Source organism: Tinamus guttatus, unplaced genomic scaffold, assembly GCF_059628265.1.
Source record: "Tinamus guttatus ecotype Peru unplaced genomic scaffold, ASM5962826v1 Tinamus_guttatus_pri_ptg000177l, whole genome shotgun sequence".
In the NCBI taxonomy this organism is placed as follows: Eukaryota; Metazoa; Chordata; class Aves; order Tinamiformes; family Tinamidae; genus Tinamus; species Tinamus guttatus.
The window spans coordinates 419,657-436,204 of NW_028288711.1; the positions used below are offsets into that span (position 1 = coordinate 419,657).

The window sequence follows — 16,548 nt, forward strand, 5'->3', positions numbered from 1 at the left end:
TTAGTGTCTGGGGGTTCAGACCACTTTGATACTGGTGCAATTGTACTCATCCCTCCAGGGCCACAACATACTGTAGAGCAATCATTATCCGAGGGGGACACTAAAATACTGTGTTACCACTGGGTGTGTGGCAAGACAGATTGAAGGTGAAACTTAAAGCAATTTAGAGACCAAAGCAATCCCAGACTACTTCACCTTTGGCAGAGAAATGAAACCAGGGAGACTCCCTCAATGCTGAACTTCAGCTAAGCACTTTCACATATTGCTGTGAACTGCACCTCTACTTCAAAATGAAGATAATGTTGCATTTTAGCTCAAGCATGTACGTATGAAAGAAAGACTGGAAAGGTTGGGTGCTTTTAGTGACCAGTCATCAGAAATAAAAATGGAATACAATTGTTTCTGACAGCTCCACTAACTAGGTTATCTTAGTGCCTGTCTAACCCAGTGTCCTCCTGAGAGCCGCACAAGTAGATGTTTTGGGAAGGGTGTAAGAACAAGGCAAGCATGAATGATGCTTTCCTTTGATACTCTGCAAACGCTGTCATTTTCAGCTCAGTAACATTCTGAGTTGGATATGGTTGCTCTGTAGTTAGTAACCATCTGTGTATCTTTCTTCCACGAATGTGTCCAGTTTCCTCTTGAATACATGTAGATTTTTAGCATCCACCACATCCTTTGTCCAGGGGTCCATAGCTTCAACTACCTCCTATGTGAGAACCATCTCTTTTCATTTATTTTGAAACTGGAACCTGACTTTTGATTAAAAGAGATGGCTTTTTAATCAGTGATTCATTAGTGCATTGTTTGTCCAAAATCAAAGTTGAATGTTTGGAGATAATTTATCCACTTTTTGAACTGAGGAAAAAGAAAAAAAAAAAAAAAAAAACTTGAGATTTGCAGTAGGAAAAACTTGGAGGTTTTGACTTCTTATTTCCAAGAAGAGATGAGATCTCTTCTCAATCCAAGATGAAAAATGTTTCAGAATCAGAACCTCTTATGGGTAGAAACCACTTTTCTATGCACCTTTCTACCCATAATAATGTGAACAAAAATTACCAAATAAGGGTGTCTTTGGGAGTTACTCAGCAATATTTGTTGGATAATTTATCAGATGAGTTCAATTCACATTTCACTGAAGTTGTTAGCTGGACCGTTTTTGCTGTGTGAAACTTCTGTGCTTTCACACAATACTTTTTAAGCACACTTTTACTAGTTCTCCACTTCCAGTTTACAGAATTACCTACCAGGATGAATGTGCAGAGTGTATTCTGAAGTAAGCCTGTGGATTTAACACTCACTTTCCTAGATAGGAAGGGATCAGGACCTACCAGGAGCAGGACTGTGATGAAAGGCTGTCTCAGGACCGCAGGGGATCATAGGAGTCCAGTGTGGTTGGATGTTTCAAAGAGCATCCAAAAGTAACCACACTTTGGGGATCATACTCTATATTCTACAGGAGCCAGTGCTTGCTTTGTGTGAGAAAAACCCTTAGAAATAATATCCTCTGCTAAATGCTTCCCCTATTCTCCCAGCAATATCCTGACTGATAGATGATGCCAGCCCCTTTTTTTGTGTTCTTTCCACCTTTTTGTTTTGTAGAGGGCCTGCATAGACTTTGCCATAAGTGCCAAGCCACTGACCCGCTACATGCCTCAGAACAAGCAATCTTTTCAATACAAGATGTGGAAATTTGTGGTGTCCCCTCCCTTTGAGTATTTTATCATGGTCATGATTGCACTCAATACTATTGTTCTGATGATGAAGGTTAGTGGGCTGTTACTTACCCTTTGTACCTTTGGGCTAGCAAATGTGGTGTTTGTTGTGAAGGCTTTGTACTCCCCACCTGAGAGCGGGGGGACCGAGAACAACAACTGCCCTAGTCTTATTAATGTCACTTTCAGAGCCCTTGAGGGATTCCTCTGGTCCCCACAGGCAGGGGACCAGTTCTGCACTTAGTTGTGCAGAAATACTCTGAATTTGCTTGTGCTTCCTTCAGCTTGTTGCCAGCAAGACTGAAACTCAGTGCCCTAAAAGTCGGGAGCTTCACTGCTTGGGGATCTGGAACGTGTTTGATAGCGGCCGAAAGGAAGAGATGGAGATGGCTGGATATTGTGGATGAGCTCTCATGGTCTCCCATGCCTAACTCAGAGTATCTTTACAGTCACTGGACCACCATACTCCTAGGGTTTGCTGGCACACAGCACAGTAACACAGTTCTGCCCTTGTCCTCAGCCCTTCCTTCCTCCTGGTCCACTTTGTCCTTGCAGGGTGATGGGTACCAGCAAGTCTCCCAGTGCTAGAGGAATTCCCAAATGCCCAGTTTGGATAACTTGTGGACAAAGGTGTGCCTCTGGAATGTCATGGGTAGTCATGTTGTAAACCAAAGTCTTGCTTAAAGTGAGCACAGAATGCGTCACTAAAATGAGCAGGAGTCTTGCAGTCAGGCAAGTCATCTGGGAACATGTTATTCTGTCATCATAAGTGACCCTCCAGTAACAGTCTTTCTTTCATCCTGTTTTAGTTCTATGATGCTCCAGAAGCATATGAAGAAATGTTGAAATGCCTGAATATTGTGTTTACATCTATGTTTTCAATGGAATGTGTGCTGAAGATCATTGCCTTTGGTGTGCTGGTATGTTCCTTCCTCATTTACTTTCAACTGTTTTCCCTTTACATGAAATACTTGTATTTTGTGATGCACTTTTTAAAAGAAGCAAACAAAAATATTGCTTTGCATAAAGAAAATAACTTCTGGATCCCTCTGTCTCCCTTGTGTTTTCATTTGGCAGAATTATTTCCGAGATGCCTGGAATATCTTTGATTTTGTAACAGTATTGGGAAGTATTACTGATATTTTAGTAACAGAGATTGCGGTAAGTACAGTTTGCTCATTTGTTTCATTTACCAACCAAGCTGTACCCTGTCAAGACACTGCACCTTCTCCCCGTCAGCCTTATTCCCTGCGGTCATCCCTGGGACTCACTGTGTGATGATGTCATTGGGTGGCCCAGCAACCCGTTCCCACTAGCTCTGCTCTTTCCACAGATCTGAGCGCTGCTGCCTGCCCTAAAGGCAGCAGTGCAAAAAGCTCTGATGAGAGTGACAGTGCTAGCAACTCTGCCAGGAAATAGTCTCTCTTTCTCATTCAGCAAACAGCCTTAACCCTGAGTCAGTTTTTTGCCCGTTTATGGAAAAATGTTGTTGAATTTAATAAAGAGAAAATATCAAGAGGGCCATGATGGAAATTGCTCTTTTATAGTTTGAGTTTCTCCACAGAGCACACACAGGTATCGTCTCTGTCCCTTGGAGATCAGAGCTTATCTCGATTATGGGCTAAAGGGCGGAGGTGAGAAGAGGAGTGTGAAGAGGGGAGAGGAGCAGTAGTTGCATCTGGAAGTCACCAGCGTGCACGGTCCTGAGTGGGGGATCACAGTACTGCTCTGTTACTGCACAACAGAACAGATAGACTTGCCAAAGGATACCCTGTTCAGCCTTAAAAGGCCAGCTCTATCCCTGCTAATGAATTTGGAGATTACATTAACAGTGTACAAACTCTCCATTAAATTCTGGAGGATTTTTCCATAAGGGCAGCAAATGACTGACTCGAGATTTGACAGCCTGATATTATCCACTTTATAAATTTGCTCCTCTTCTCTCCCAGTGCATGGTTTAGCTGATGATGCTGTATCTGTGTATAATGAATTTGAACTTTACTGTAATTTTTTCTTCTCAGCCCCTCGGATTTATTTGTAGAGCTGTTTTGGGTGTGCTGAGAACTCAGATTGTTCCCTTTTACACTAAAAATGATGTTCCCTAGGCTTCTTTACAGGACATTCAGCTGGTGATGAACATCGTATTACTGTTTCTAACAAAATATCTTATTATGCAACATCCTTGGTACAGAAAAAAACACAGAAAAAATGTACTTTTACTCCCCAAATGGTGTCCTTTTAACAGTTGGTGAACCTTATAGCCTTTGGATTACTGTTTCCTATTAATACATAGCTTGCAGCCAAGGTAAAGTCACTCAGATCAGGCACAGGATCTGAACACCGCTTCTCCTGAAGGCTTAGAAGATTTATGCCACTGTGGGCAGGTACTGAATACTACTTGCATCTGCTCGCCCTGTTGTGGGACGTGCTTCCCTGCCTGAGGCTCCCACACCTTTGTCTTGGTGTGAAAATTTGTGGGAGTGTTTGAAAGTCAGCCCCAAACGTGGAGGCTCAGGCTTCTCTTTCGCCCTCTCCTCCTTCCAGAAGGAACCAACACCCTAAACTTGCAGCCATTGAGGGAACCTGCGTTGTGTCTCCTTGTGGGAGATGTCTCACTGGTAACGTCAGGCCTGCAGAGTTTTTATTAACGTCCTTCTCTGGGCAGGTATTTTGCAGGCCCAGAACAGCAGCTTGCAGCCACTGCTTTTGCCCACTGTCTGCTCAGTGGATAGTACTTAGTTAACGGGGCGTTAAGGCTCCCTACCTTTCCTGCGCGTGGTCACGCAGCGTTAGCCACGTTCTCGGCACACAGAGATTTGGCTACACGCCGCTCACCTTGGCCTGGGGCTCACAAAATTTAAGCACACCTGGGGGCTCTGGGCACACATCGACAGCCCTTTGGGAGCAGCGGCTGTCCCCTCATGCCACTGGCTGGTGGTTTAGGGACAAGAGAATGACCGTGTTTCCAGACAGCTCCACGGGGGACACGTGGCCTGTGGGAGCTGGATGTACTGATGGAGAGGTCACGGGCTGCTGGAACTGACTGCTCCTTCCCTTCACGCTGTGGCTGTTTCTTTGTTCTCCACCGTTAAAGACAGCAGGAGCTCTGGGATGCCTTTCTAGTAGCATGAAAAAGCTCTAAAACCAGTCCAATAACAAAGTCCCAAAAGGTCAAACTTCCAAGTATCTTTACACCTTTCCTTATCCTCCCAGGTGGTAACTGAGAGGCTTTTGGTTTACAAGTGTTTAGGTCCATTAAGCCAAGCCTTGAAGAGAGCTGTCTAATGAAACAACTCAGCAGTGCCGCAGCCTCCCCAGCAGCGCACTCCAAAGCTGCCCTCATAAACATTTCTTGAGTATACAGCTCATTCGCTGCTGCCACTCCAGCCCCTGCCTCTTGGGCAATAGACCAGTTTGATCTTCTCAGTCTTTCCTTCAGCAACGTTTGTGTATGGACTGTCTCCCTCTTCTGCACATGCTGCCTCGCAGACAGGGCAGGCCTGGTGGTCCCTGATGCCTTCTTGCTAGCCTCCTTTTTCAAAACTTCTTTCATTTAGTTCTTCCCTGATCTCCCACCAGTCCATCTGTTGTGACCTTCTGTGGCCGCACAAGCACTGGGTGGCTTTGTAGCTTCTGGTGTACAAAAAGAAGCATTCACGGAATCATGTGTGATTACACAAGTGATATCTTGAGAGTGTCTCCTAAATTAGGTTTATAGCAGACTTTTTTTTGTAATGATAGCAAATAGACTTCCTTTACAAAGCACGCACCAGGCATTCAGTCTCACATCTTTATCGTGCTGACTGTCCACGTCTGCTCCGACCCTTTTTGCCCATTCCATTTCCAGGTAAGGGGGAGCAGTGACCAAGGAGCAAGATGAACATCCACTCGGCACACAACCCCATAGCTGACACTTAAAATCTCACCTGGAATTTTGGCTCTGGAGTGCAGCAGCTTTCTGCACCGTGGCATCAGGGCTGCCGCGTTACAGCGCTGATGGTAACGGGAGAGGAGAACAAGCCTCTGTGCCCAGCTGAGGACGTGCTCCTTTCCCTTTGCCTCCTTCCAATCCTGGTTCTCCTCCCTGGATAAGCGGCAGTGCAGATATGTGGGTGCTCCTTCCCTGCTGTGTCCAGCTCTGAGTTATTACCCATTTACACGTCCAGGTGTCCCAAGCACAGAGGCACCCAGGTGGCAGTCGTGGTGCTGCTACCTCTGCACCATTCATGTTCATATGTCCCCAGCACAAAGTGGGAAGGCCCTCCTACTCCGTGCGTGCGCTGGGATCAATTCTGGGCATGATTTTGAGATCAGGCTAGCACATATTTGCAGGAGCAGCGGTTTCCTGCACCACTGATCTATGGCCTTTTGACAATGTGTGGTCTCCAAGCTACATAAATTTGCTCCCCTGGGCAGTCTCACCTTGAGAGACTCAGCTTCCACCAGCCTTGCTGCATCGGTACTTTTAACCCACTGGCGAGTAAAGATAAAAGGAAAAGAAATGTGTTGATTAATTGCATTGTTTTAGTTTTATAGTCATGTTGTATGTAATTTACTTTGTGAATGCAGTGAAATATATATATTTTTTTATTTCCTTAGGCAAAAAACGTGTATGTCAGTTTTTTTCTAATTGCTGTTAAGTAACCAAAGTAAAATAGCTGTCACTAAGGAGAAAGTGTCCTCGTGGACATGGCTGAGTGTCCATGGACAAGTATTTGGCAAACTGACATCTATTTCTATGCCTGGAAATACAAAAAGCATACTGAGAAGTGTTTGTGAATTGTCTCCCAATTTGCATTACAAAATGAAATGCAAATGACAACTGCACTGTCTGTGTTACCTTTAGGATTTCAGAATCTGTTTTGGTTTGAAACATTTTTGAGTTTATATAAATATCATAAAATAACACACCCAAAAGCCCAACAGTTTTTTTCCAGTGAAATTTCAGAGTTTCCTTTTTTGCTCGTCCTGATTACTCATTTTCTCTTTTGTTTCCTGTTTTGTTCTTTATTTTCCTTATCTACCTGCTGAATCACGCCATCCAATCAACATACAATGCGAAAACCATGTCTCCGTCTGTATGTTGTGCACCTGCTGCTCAAAAAAATAAATTTGTAAAATAATCTTGCAAATATCCATCCATGAAAACATCACATATAGGACACGGTTGGTTTCATTGAATTTAAACAATTATTTAAATTCTCTGCTTTTATTTTCTCTTGTTTTTCTTTAATTTAATTTGTTTTGATGAGATTTCCGATTGCACTGGTGAAAAAGCCTCACTGCAGCGTGCCTCAAAACTGGCTTCTGTTCTGCATCTTCTTCCCCTTGGCTAATTGGTGACGTGAGGCAAATGCAGTTACCAATAGCCTGTTCTCCGCTGCTTGTTACACCCGACTATGGTAAAGGGGAGACTGACACTTGCTTTATTTTGGTGGAAAATTGAATGAGAATAGGAGGGAAGGATGCTTCTGGATGACCTGGAGTAGAGAAGATTGTCTGGCTGGGAAGTCCATCATTTTGTAAGTGGTGGTACCAAATCCAGTTCTGAGAAACTGTTTTTGTTTTCATTTTTCTATTTTCAATGCGATATGTTGAGCAGTCTGCAAAGGGAAGCAGTTCATTTAAGAGGACTGTCTTACAGGTGTTTTAAGCCCATGCTGTGTTGTAAGGCAAAAATATTGTTGAAGTGACTACAGACTTGCTTCCCTCAAATTAAAAGAGCAAGCATAGAAAAGGCTGATTTATTCAGCTTTGAAAACTCTTTGTGCGTCCACAGCAGACACAGAGAGTGCTTGGATGCAAAAGTGAACGCAAATAAAATTTATAAATCACATTACGAACAGGATTGAAAGGTGCTGGGATGCTAATTTAATGCCTGCTTTGAAAGATGTCCCTGGATATGATGGCATTTGTTTTCTGAATATCATCAATTAAGCAAAACAGAATAAATTGGGAAAAATACAATTAAAAAAATCTGCCATTCTTAATTATTCTGAGTATGGTTAATAGCGTATGAGAAGTTTATTAAAAATACATCTGGGTCACCTGACAGCACCTCTTGGATCCATATTGGCTTAACATCTGGGCTTTCTGTTGCACAGTTGCTGTTTTGTCAGGGAGAAAACTGGCGTTAGCTTTCCTGACATGCTGCAGATGCCCACCACCGCACTTGCTCAGTGGAAGGCTACAGAAGGAAATCTCCTGATAGGAAGAAATATAGAAGACAAGACAGTGCAAAGGTTAAAATTTGCACCGTGCGGACTGAGGAAGGGACCCTCTGCTGTCTTTACAGGAGCTGCAACCATTACAGATGGGTAGAAGCACTGAGAAGGTCATTGTATGATTCATCTTGGTGTGCCCCTGGTCCAGGCAGTCTAGAAAAAAAGCTCTAAGCAGCAGCTGTGCACGTGCTATATGCTGGAAGAATCAGGTTATCTCCGTTTGTCAAAATTTTGGCGTTGGTGTCTGCATTGCAGCTTGAGGCCTTAAATGTTGATCCTGCAAACAGTCTCCTTAGTCCTGTATCCAGTCTCAGACTGCTTCCACCATGTGGAGTCCAAGTTGTGTGAGCCAAAATTGGGTCTCTGGAGGCCCAGATTGCCCTCCAGAACTGCCTTTCTACCCCCAATGCTTACAAGAGGATCCTGCCATGGTACAGCAAGAGTAGCTAAGTTAAAAGGTAGTAGGGAAGGAAGGGGGATTCAGCTGTCATGTGTTTAGAAAATAATTTTTTCAGTGTTCCTGGTTGGGAGCTAAAGGATGTGATATGCCTGTTAACAGCAGAGTCCCCATGACACTGGCAGTGTGGCAAGAATCGTGGGCCTCTTAAAATCAGCAAGGCTTTCCCTAAGCTTAGAAGGAAGGCAAAGATCTCATGCAAGGTTTTGGAGCTCTTCATGAGTACTGGTCATGTTAAACCTTTATGCAGGAACAGGAACAACTAATTCAGGATTGTTCAAGTGCTTAAAGACAGTTTCCTCAATAGAAGTTTCTTAGCAGAGTAGATGGGTTCTTGTTGCTTGTCAGCTGCATACAGCTTTTGTTGATGATGCTTTTTGGCTTGGTCAGACTCCTCACAACTCCTAGTAAGTTTGGGTGGGCAACTTTGGGTAGCTTGGGTGAGTTCAAAGATAGTGAAAAGTCTGAAGTTTCAAAGGTTTTGTTTTGTTTTGTTCTCCTATTCTGATCTGCCACTGGGCTGCAAGAAGAAGTAGGGGTGAGCAACCTCAGTTGTAGTGAGGTGGTTCTGTGGGAGCATAGTGTGCTTCCTCCTTCACCATATCCTGCAAGCACGTCCAGCTGCGGCACGGAAAATTGGAACTCACATTCCAAGCTCAAAAATCCAAAGGCTCAATGTCTTGGGCACGTTGCAACTGCTTGGCAGGACACAGATGACTCTGCTTTCCCATCAAGAGCGTGAAGAGCTCCTGTGTCAGGGGATGAAGCTATTCAGAGACTGCTGATACTGAAGGATTGAGGCAATGGCCACGTGCCATATTCATAATGACTCTTCTGCTTTTCACTATAGAAAATAGCCTAAGAGAAGGCAAAAGACCAGGTTGCCCATGCCTTGGCGGCCAGTTCTGCACCTTGGATGTACCTGCTCCTTGTTTCCCCCTGCTCTCTTCCTCTGCAGCGAGATGCTGGGACATTTTGCACGGGGGAGCTTCTGTCACTCTCCTCCTGTTGTGGGACACAGTGACTTTGCCAGGTCATGTGCAGACCCTTGAGCTGAAAGCACTTTTGACACTCAGTTGGCCCTGTTAGTCCTTGGGTGGTTCATATCATAAAGCAGCGTTGGTCTGCCCTTAGCAACTGTGCAACAGAAAAACAGGCAAAGAAAAACAGGCAGAAAGAATAAGCTTGACAATCCAGATAACGATCTTTTGTATGTCATGTGTTATAGAGATAGCCAAGTGGAAGGAAAATTGGTGCAAAGCACCACTATACACAAAAAATATTGCAATGTGGAGTTTCCCCTTTAATTGCATGCAATTCTAATACCTGCCTGGACAGTTTGGTCGTTGAGGGATGGGTTTTCTACGTGGTGTGCTGAGGGGTACACACGCAGAGCCCTTCCACCCATCACGGTAGCGTGTGTAATTTGACCTCCTTACGAGGAGCGCAGAGAACGGTCCTTCGGAAGTTCTGTAAACGCTGATGAACTTGGATTTACCTGGGTTGCCAGTGATGCCCCGTGGAGCTGATGTTGTCACTGCATTTTTAGGAAATGGCAGTGCATGGGTCAAAAATGGAGCGTTTGGGGTTGGAATTTGAAAAAAAAAAAAAAAAAAAAACCCAAATCTTGATCTTGATCCTTCCAAATCCAAGGTAGTGAGGAAGTTAAGGAAATTACTGCATAGGCTGTTTTGAAGCCCCTAGCTTCATATTGTAATTATTTTATATATCTATCTATATATATAGATATACAACTGCATATTACTTGTAGTATTATATTATTTTAAATATATATAGACTCTGCTATATAAAGTCTCATTTTGCGCAGGCAGAGCCTTTGCTAGGTGAGACTTTGCAGTCAACATTAACCCAGCCATGTTAAGTATCATGTCAGCTGTGATTATAACATTATACTAAAGCCCAAAGAAAACTTTTTTTTGGCATTATGCCGGAATAACAGAGGTGGAAGGCAGCGGGGCAGGTTGTGTGCACAGAGGCTGCTCCTGTGGACTTGGGCACGGGAAGGATCTGGCCCCACTGTTGCTCTGAAGGTCGTAGTCTGTGGGGCTTGCAGGCCTGTTTGCTGAGTGCTATGGGTGTTACATGGTCCATAGGACCCACTGATGTTCCTGCTCCTGGTGGGAGCATTTCCAGGACTGGAGCAGGCTCTGGAAAAAAAGCTTGCCCGTGGACCTGAGATCGCTTGCAGGCACCGTGCATGGGTGGAAGTGCGTGTATCCTGGCCGGAGCAGCGGGATGGGGCAGGCAGGTGAGGGTCCGGGTTAACCGTGTTTGCATCAGGCCCTAGCTGCAGTCAGGTGCTGATCCCCTCACCTCTTGCATAGTTTGGTGAAGGGAAGGTAACTGATGCAAAAACGAAAAATAAAATCAAAGCTGAGACACAAGTGCTGAATTTTTAGCACCCGTTTTACTGGCCTTGAACAACCCAGGGGAATCCTTGCTTGTATTTTGCCTGCTAGCGCTGCTTTCTGTTGCTGACTTGAATGAGCTCAGTGTTGTCTGCTCTTTCATTGAACATATCTATATGCTTTTCTCTTTTCTCTTTATTTGAGGACTGAGTCAGATATACAGTCTGTGCCTAACTCTGAGCTGCTTGCGTTTTTAACATGAGAGAAACAGAGTGCATGCCTGAGACTGATTTCTTGAACTCTTTGATGGGATTGGTGGGATGCAATGCTAATGGCCCCAAATCAAAGCTGGCATTAAAAAAAAAGAATAGATCCAACAAGCCCCCCCAAAACTTGGCATGAGCTCTGCAGCCAAATGAGCAAGAAAGTATGGGTCAGTTTAACATGACTGGGCATCTTCTGGTAAAATAATACAAGGGAAAGACTATTTTTTGCTCATCTTTACCACCAAGAGCTCTTCACAGCTATATTTTCCCTTGCACTGCTTGACAGTTTAAAGTGGGATGTTTTCCTTCTTCAGCTGACTCAAATAAGTGGCTGTGATCAGCGATTCACACCTAAGTGAATTGGAATCAGTATGGAAAGGAGGGATATTTTAATCTCCTTAAAGTAGGAGGGCAAGAGGGATCTGGCTTTTGCATGTTTTGTTTTGGAAAGAACCCTCTCTAGATTAGCTCATTGGGACAAGCTATCTTTTTTTCCTTAAGAACAGGAAAAAAATGGGGTGTGGGGCAAAGAATCATACAAAGCAAATGAAAAATCACAATCCGTCTCCAGCATTTCTTTGATCCACCTGCAAAGACATATTTGACAGTAATAAAAAACCAGCAGGTTGCTAAGACATGGCCCTGCTGTTGAATGCTCAACCTTCCCCAGTTAATTTGCTACCAGTGATCCAGCTTCCAAGCAGTCTTACTGGTGCCATTTCTCCTTGATGAGCCTGTCCAGTCACATGTTGGATAAATACTTAAAACAGTCAGCTTAGAAAACATCCTTGTTCTATTAAGGATGTTTAAATGTTCACTGGACAATATCTTCCTGCATTATGGTCAAGTCCATTACATCTGTCTTGGCCGAAGTTCAATGCATTGTACAAAGCAAGCTGACCAAGACTTCCAAACAATCTCATTTTTTTTAAATGAAATGATACCGTGGCACCATTACCTCTCCCTGAGTCTCTAGAGGGAGAAAAACTGCCTTGCTCAAAGAAAACAAGGACTTCATGGACAGCACGAAAGGGCTATTTCCTTTTTGCTTATTGACTCAGTAGTAGAGGGGAGGGCTCTTGTGGAGAGGGATTTTCTCATACTTGCTGCATGAGGAGTGATCTGCACTGACGAATGTTTCTTTTGGAAGGTTTTCTGGTGGCCGATTTGCTGCTTAGATCGTGAAGCTGGTAATTTTAATTTCTTTTTTGCGGGCTGTGGTTTCCAATCGCGTTAATTTCTGAAGGACACCAAACCTTTACTTTCCGCAGGACAACTTCATCAACCTCAGCTTCCTGCGGCTCTTTCGAGCAGCCAGACTTATCAAGCTCCTCCGCCAGGGTTACACTATCCGCATCTTGCTCTGGACCTTTGTGCAGTCTTTCAAGGTGAGTGCCAGGCAGGTCGGCGGCAGGAGAGCCGGAGGGGGAAGGACACGTTCCTTTTCCCCGCACCTTCCATTGAGTTGCTCTCCATCTCCGCAAGGGAGTAGTTGTTTTGCAGAGCCTGCTTTGCACTGCATGTCCGGTGCACACTGCAGATGCAGAGCATTTGGAAGAGAGGTCTGAAAGCCAGTGAGCTGCCCCCTCAGAGGCAGGACGGGTGGTCAGCACTCAGGTTCACCTTGCAACTGTCCCAAAAGCTCAAAAACAAAGCCTTGTGCAAGGGGCATTAGAGTACAGCTTGTAAATGCCTTTGTGCCTACTCTTTGCCTGTAGCAAGTGCAAGGTTGACTCCCTTTTACTGAGGTTTAAGTGAATTTGTGTAGGTTAAAAGGCTGCCACCTACTTCTGCTTGGTGGAGCAGGGGTAATTTATTAAGCTGGAGTAATTTGCTAATCATCTCATGAAGCGAAGGGGAAATCATTGAAATTTGGTAATATAAAACATGAAGCTGTGTAACACGAGGTTGTGTTTTGATAACATGGAGGGTTACAAGGAGGATTTTGTTTTTTAAAGCCAGCCAGCTGCCTCCTGTGGCTCCCAGCTCCCTCCCGACACGTGTTGGCACAGGGGCTGAGGAGTCGTGGCAGCTGGGACAGCACCTCCGAGCCGGATGCCACCAGCCTGCACAGTCCAACAGCAGCGTCCCAGTGCTCAGACCGTGCTTAGCCTCAAGTTCGCTGCTTGCCTGGCAGACCTAAGTCAGAGCCTGCGTGCCCTAATGCTGCTTTGCAGCCCGTTTCCACAGCTTGATGTGTTTAACAATGTCTGTGGGGCGCAATCAAGGTCTGCAGTGCAGAAAAGAAACCATCTAGTCTGAAATCAGACTTCTCGTAGTGTTCATGTTGAGCTCCAGTACACCTTCGTTTTTTCACTGTGCAGCCTTAGGGCACAGAAGGCCGGTCCCACTCTTCTAAGGTCGTAACGCATGATCCTCATCCCAGCAAGCACTCAATCACCCTGGCATTCAGAAATCTTGCAGTAGAGAGGTTATTTCAGAATAAGCAGAAAGACGATTTAGGAAAGCAAAGCACAACAAGGTTGAGGAGCTGCTGAAGGCAGCTCTGCTTGCTAGCTCGCAGCCCCGGGAGCTAACGTCTTGCTGGCAGTGCGCCACACTCCTGAGCTCTGCTCGTGCATACGGTGGATGACTCTGGGGAGCTGGGAACCATATGTCAGGCTCAGTAATGGATCTTGCCTTCTTCTGGGTTGAGCTCCTCAATCTGCCACTGAATTCGCTGGATGAGAGCGTATGCTCTGGTGCTGTGGTGAGATCTGGCTGGCGTGGTTGCAGTAACACCAGGGTATCTTGCACGGCGCTTTCCGGGTTCCTTTACTGAGGCAATCCGTACTTATAATGCGCCGAGAGCAGTTCCGTGCAGCATAATCATTTTCTTCCATTTTAGCTGCATTTTGAGATACAGCGAGGAGTCGGAACGTGGTCCATGGCTGCCTTTAGGCATTTCAGGAAGGGCAGGCCAGAAAGGCAAGGTGGTGGAATTGCCCTTTGCGTGAGAGAGCAACTGGAACGCATGGAGCTCGGCACAGAGGAGGACAAAGCACAGGTTGAGAGCCTGTGGATGAGGATTAAAGGGCAGCCAACAGAGCCGACACTGTCGTGGGAGTTTGCTACAGGCTGTCTGACCAGGAGGAGGAAATGGATGAGGCCTTCTACAGGCAGCTGCAGGAAGCCTCACGATCCTAGGCCTAGTCCTTACAGGGGACTTCAACCACCCTGGTGTCTGCTGGGATGATCACACAGCTGGGACCGGAAAGTCTGGGAGGTTCCTGCAGAACATTGCAGATAACTTCTTGATGCACGTGGTTGATGAGCCAACAAGGCGAGGGGTGTTGCTAGACCTGATACTAACAGAGATAGTCTGGTTGGCAATGTGAAGGTTGGAGGCAGTCTTGGCTGCAGCAGCCACAAGATGTTGGAATTCACAATCCTGCTTTGAAGAAGCTGGACAAGAAGTAGAATTGCAGCCCTAGAACTTCAAGAGAGCTAAATTTGACCTCTTCAGGGAGCTCCTTGAAGGAATCCCCTGGGCCAGGGTCCTAGAAGGAAAGGGGTTCCAGGAGAGCTGGCTAATATTCAAGCACCACTTTCTCCACGCTCAGGACCAGTGTGTTCCCACAAGAAAGAAGTTGAGCAATGGGGACATCCTGCGTGGATGGGCAAGGAGCTGTTGGGTAAACTTAATGAGAAAAAGAGCATGTACCTAATGTGGAAAAAGGGTGAGACCATGTGGGAAGAATACAGGAATATCGTCAGAGAATGCAGGGGTGCAACGAGGAAGGCCAAGGCCCATTTGGAGTTAGAGTTAGTAAGAGGTGTCAAGGAGAACAGGAAGGGCTTCTATAAATACATCAGCAGCAAGAGGAAGACTAGGAAAAATGTTAGTCCACTGCTGAATAGGGAGAGTACCTTGGTGGCGCAGGATGCAGAGGAGGCAGAGTTACTAAATGCCTTCTTTGCTTCTGTCTTTACTGCTAAGGCTAGTCCTCAGGAACTACTGAGCCTGGAGACAAGAGAGAGAATCAGGAGAGAGGAGGACTTTCTGCTTGTCGAGGAGGATTGGGTTAGCGACTATTTAGGCAAACTGGACACCCATAAATCTATGGGCCCAGATGGGATGCACCCAAGAGTGCTGAGGGAACTGGTGGGGGTCATTGCTCAGCTGCTCTGCATCATCTTTGAGAGGTCATGGAGACCAGGGGAGGTGTCGGAGGACTGGAAGAAACCAACATCACTGCAGGCTTCAATCAGGGCAAGAGGGAAGAGACGGAAAACTACAGACCGGTATGCCCCACCTCTGTCCCTGGAAAGATGATGGAGCAGCTCATCCTAGAGACCATCTCTAGGTGTGTCAAGGAAAAGAAGGTAATCAGGAGTAGTCAGCATGGATTCACTAAGAGGAAGTCGTGTTTGACGAACCTGATAGCCTTCTACGATGGGATGACCGGCTGGCTGGATGGTGGGAGAGCTGTTGATGTTGTCTACCTTGACTTCAGCAAGGCTTTTGACACAGACTTTCTCCCATAACATCCTCATAGGAAATCTTGGAAGATGAGTGTTAGATGAGAGGACAGTGAGGTGAATTGAGAACTGGCTGGATGGCAGAGCCCAGAGGGTGATGATAAATGGGGCCGAGTCTAGTTGGAGGGCTGTGGCCAGTGGTGTCCCCCGTGGGTCAGTACTGGGCCCAGTGCTCTTCAACTTGTTCATCAATGACTTGGACAAGGGCACAGAGGGAACCCTCAGCAAGTTTGCAGATGACACCAAACTGGGTGGAGTGGCTGACACTCCTGAGGGCTGTGCTGACATTCAGGGGAACCTGGACAGGATGGAGAGTTGGGCAGAGAGGAACTTCATGAGGTTCAACAAGGACAAGTGCAGGGTCCTGCATCTGGGGAGGAATAACCGCAGATACCAGTGCAGATTAGAGGTTAACCTGCTGGAAAGCAACTCCGTGGAGAGGGATTTGGGAGTCCTGGTTGACACCAAGTTAACCGTGAGGCAGCAATGTGTCCTCACAAGGGCAAGGAGCCAATGGGCTCCTGGCTGCATCAGGAGGACCATTGGCAGCAGGGCGAGGGAGGGGATCCTGCCCCTCTGCTCAGCTCTGGGGAGGCAGCTGGAGTATTGGGTACAGTTCTGGGCTCCCCCAGACAAGAGGGATGTGGAGCTTCTAGAGAGGGTTCAGAATAGAGCAATGAACCCTGTGCCATGTGCTCTAGGTATCTGTGCTGGAGCAGAGGAGTTGGACTAGATGATCTGTGGAGGTCCCTTCCAACCTCAGTCATTCTGTGAGTCTGATTTGAGATGATTCAGAGAGGTTATTTTAGGTGATAAAACTGTGGAAGGAAGTATTTTCTCCATAAAGGGCAAAGATGTAGCAGAGAAGAAGCGTTTCTGCTCTGAGGTTGGAGTGGTGGCAGGTGGTTCAAGCCAGGCTACTGGGAGCACTGGAAAGACGTGCCAGCTCTTTGTAATGAGGCAAACCCAAGTGCACTGTTCCAGAGGTGTTTCGAGAGGTGTCCATCAGTGAAGAACCGTGATTGACCGGAGCTA

At 45.9% G+C, this 16,548-nt stretch overlaps 1 protein-coding gene across 1 annotated transcript in view; it reads left to right on the forward strand.

The window, feature by feature from the left end:
* CACNA1B (calcium voltage-gated channel subunit alpha1 B) overlaps positions 1 to 16,548 on the forward strand; it is a 272,146-nt gene that overhangs the window by 217,464 nt on the left and 38,134 nt on the right. The window contains exons 30-33 of the mRNA XM_088523279.1: positions 1,603 to 1,767; positions 2,525 to 2,635; positions 2,793 to 2,876; positions 12,303 to 12,419. Coding sequence (XP_088379405.1) covers positions 1,603 to 1,767; positions 2,525 to 2,635; positions 2,793 to 2,876; positions 12,303 to 12,419 — 477 coding nt within the window. The remainder of the gene's footprint in view (positions 1 to 1,602; positions 1,768 to 2,524; positions 2,636 to 2,792; positions 2,877 to 12,302; positions 12,420 to 16,548) is intronic.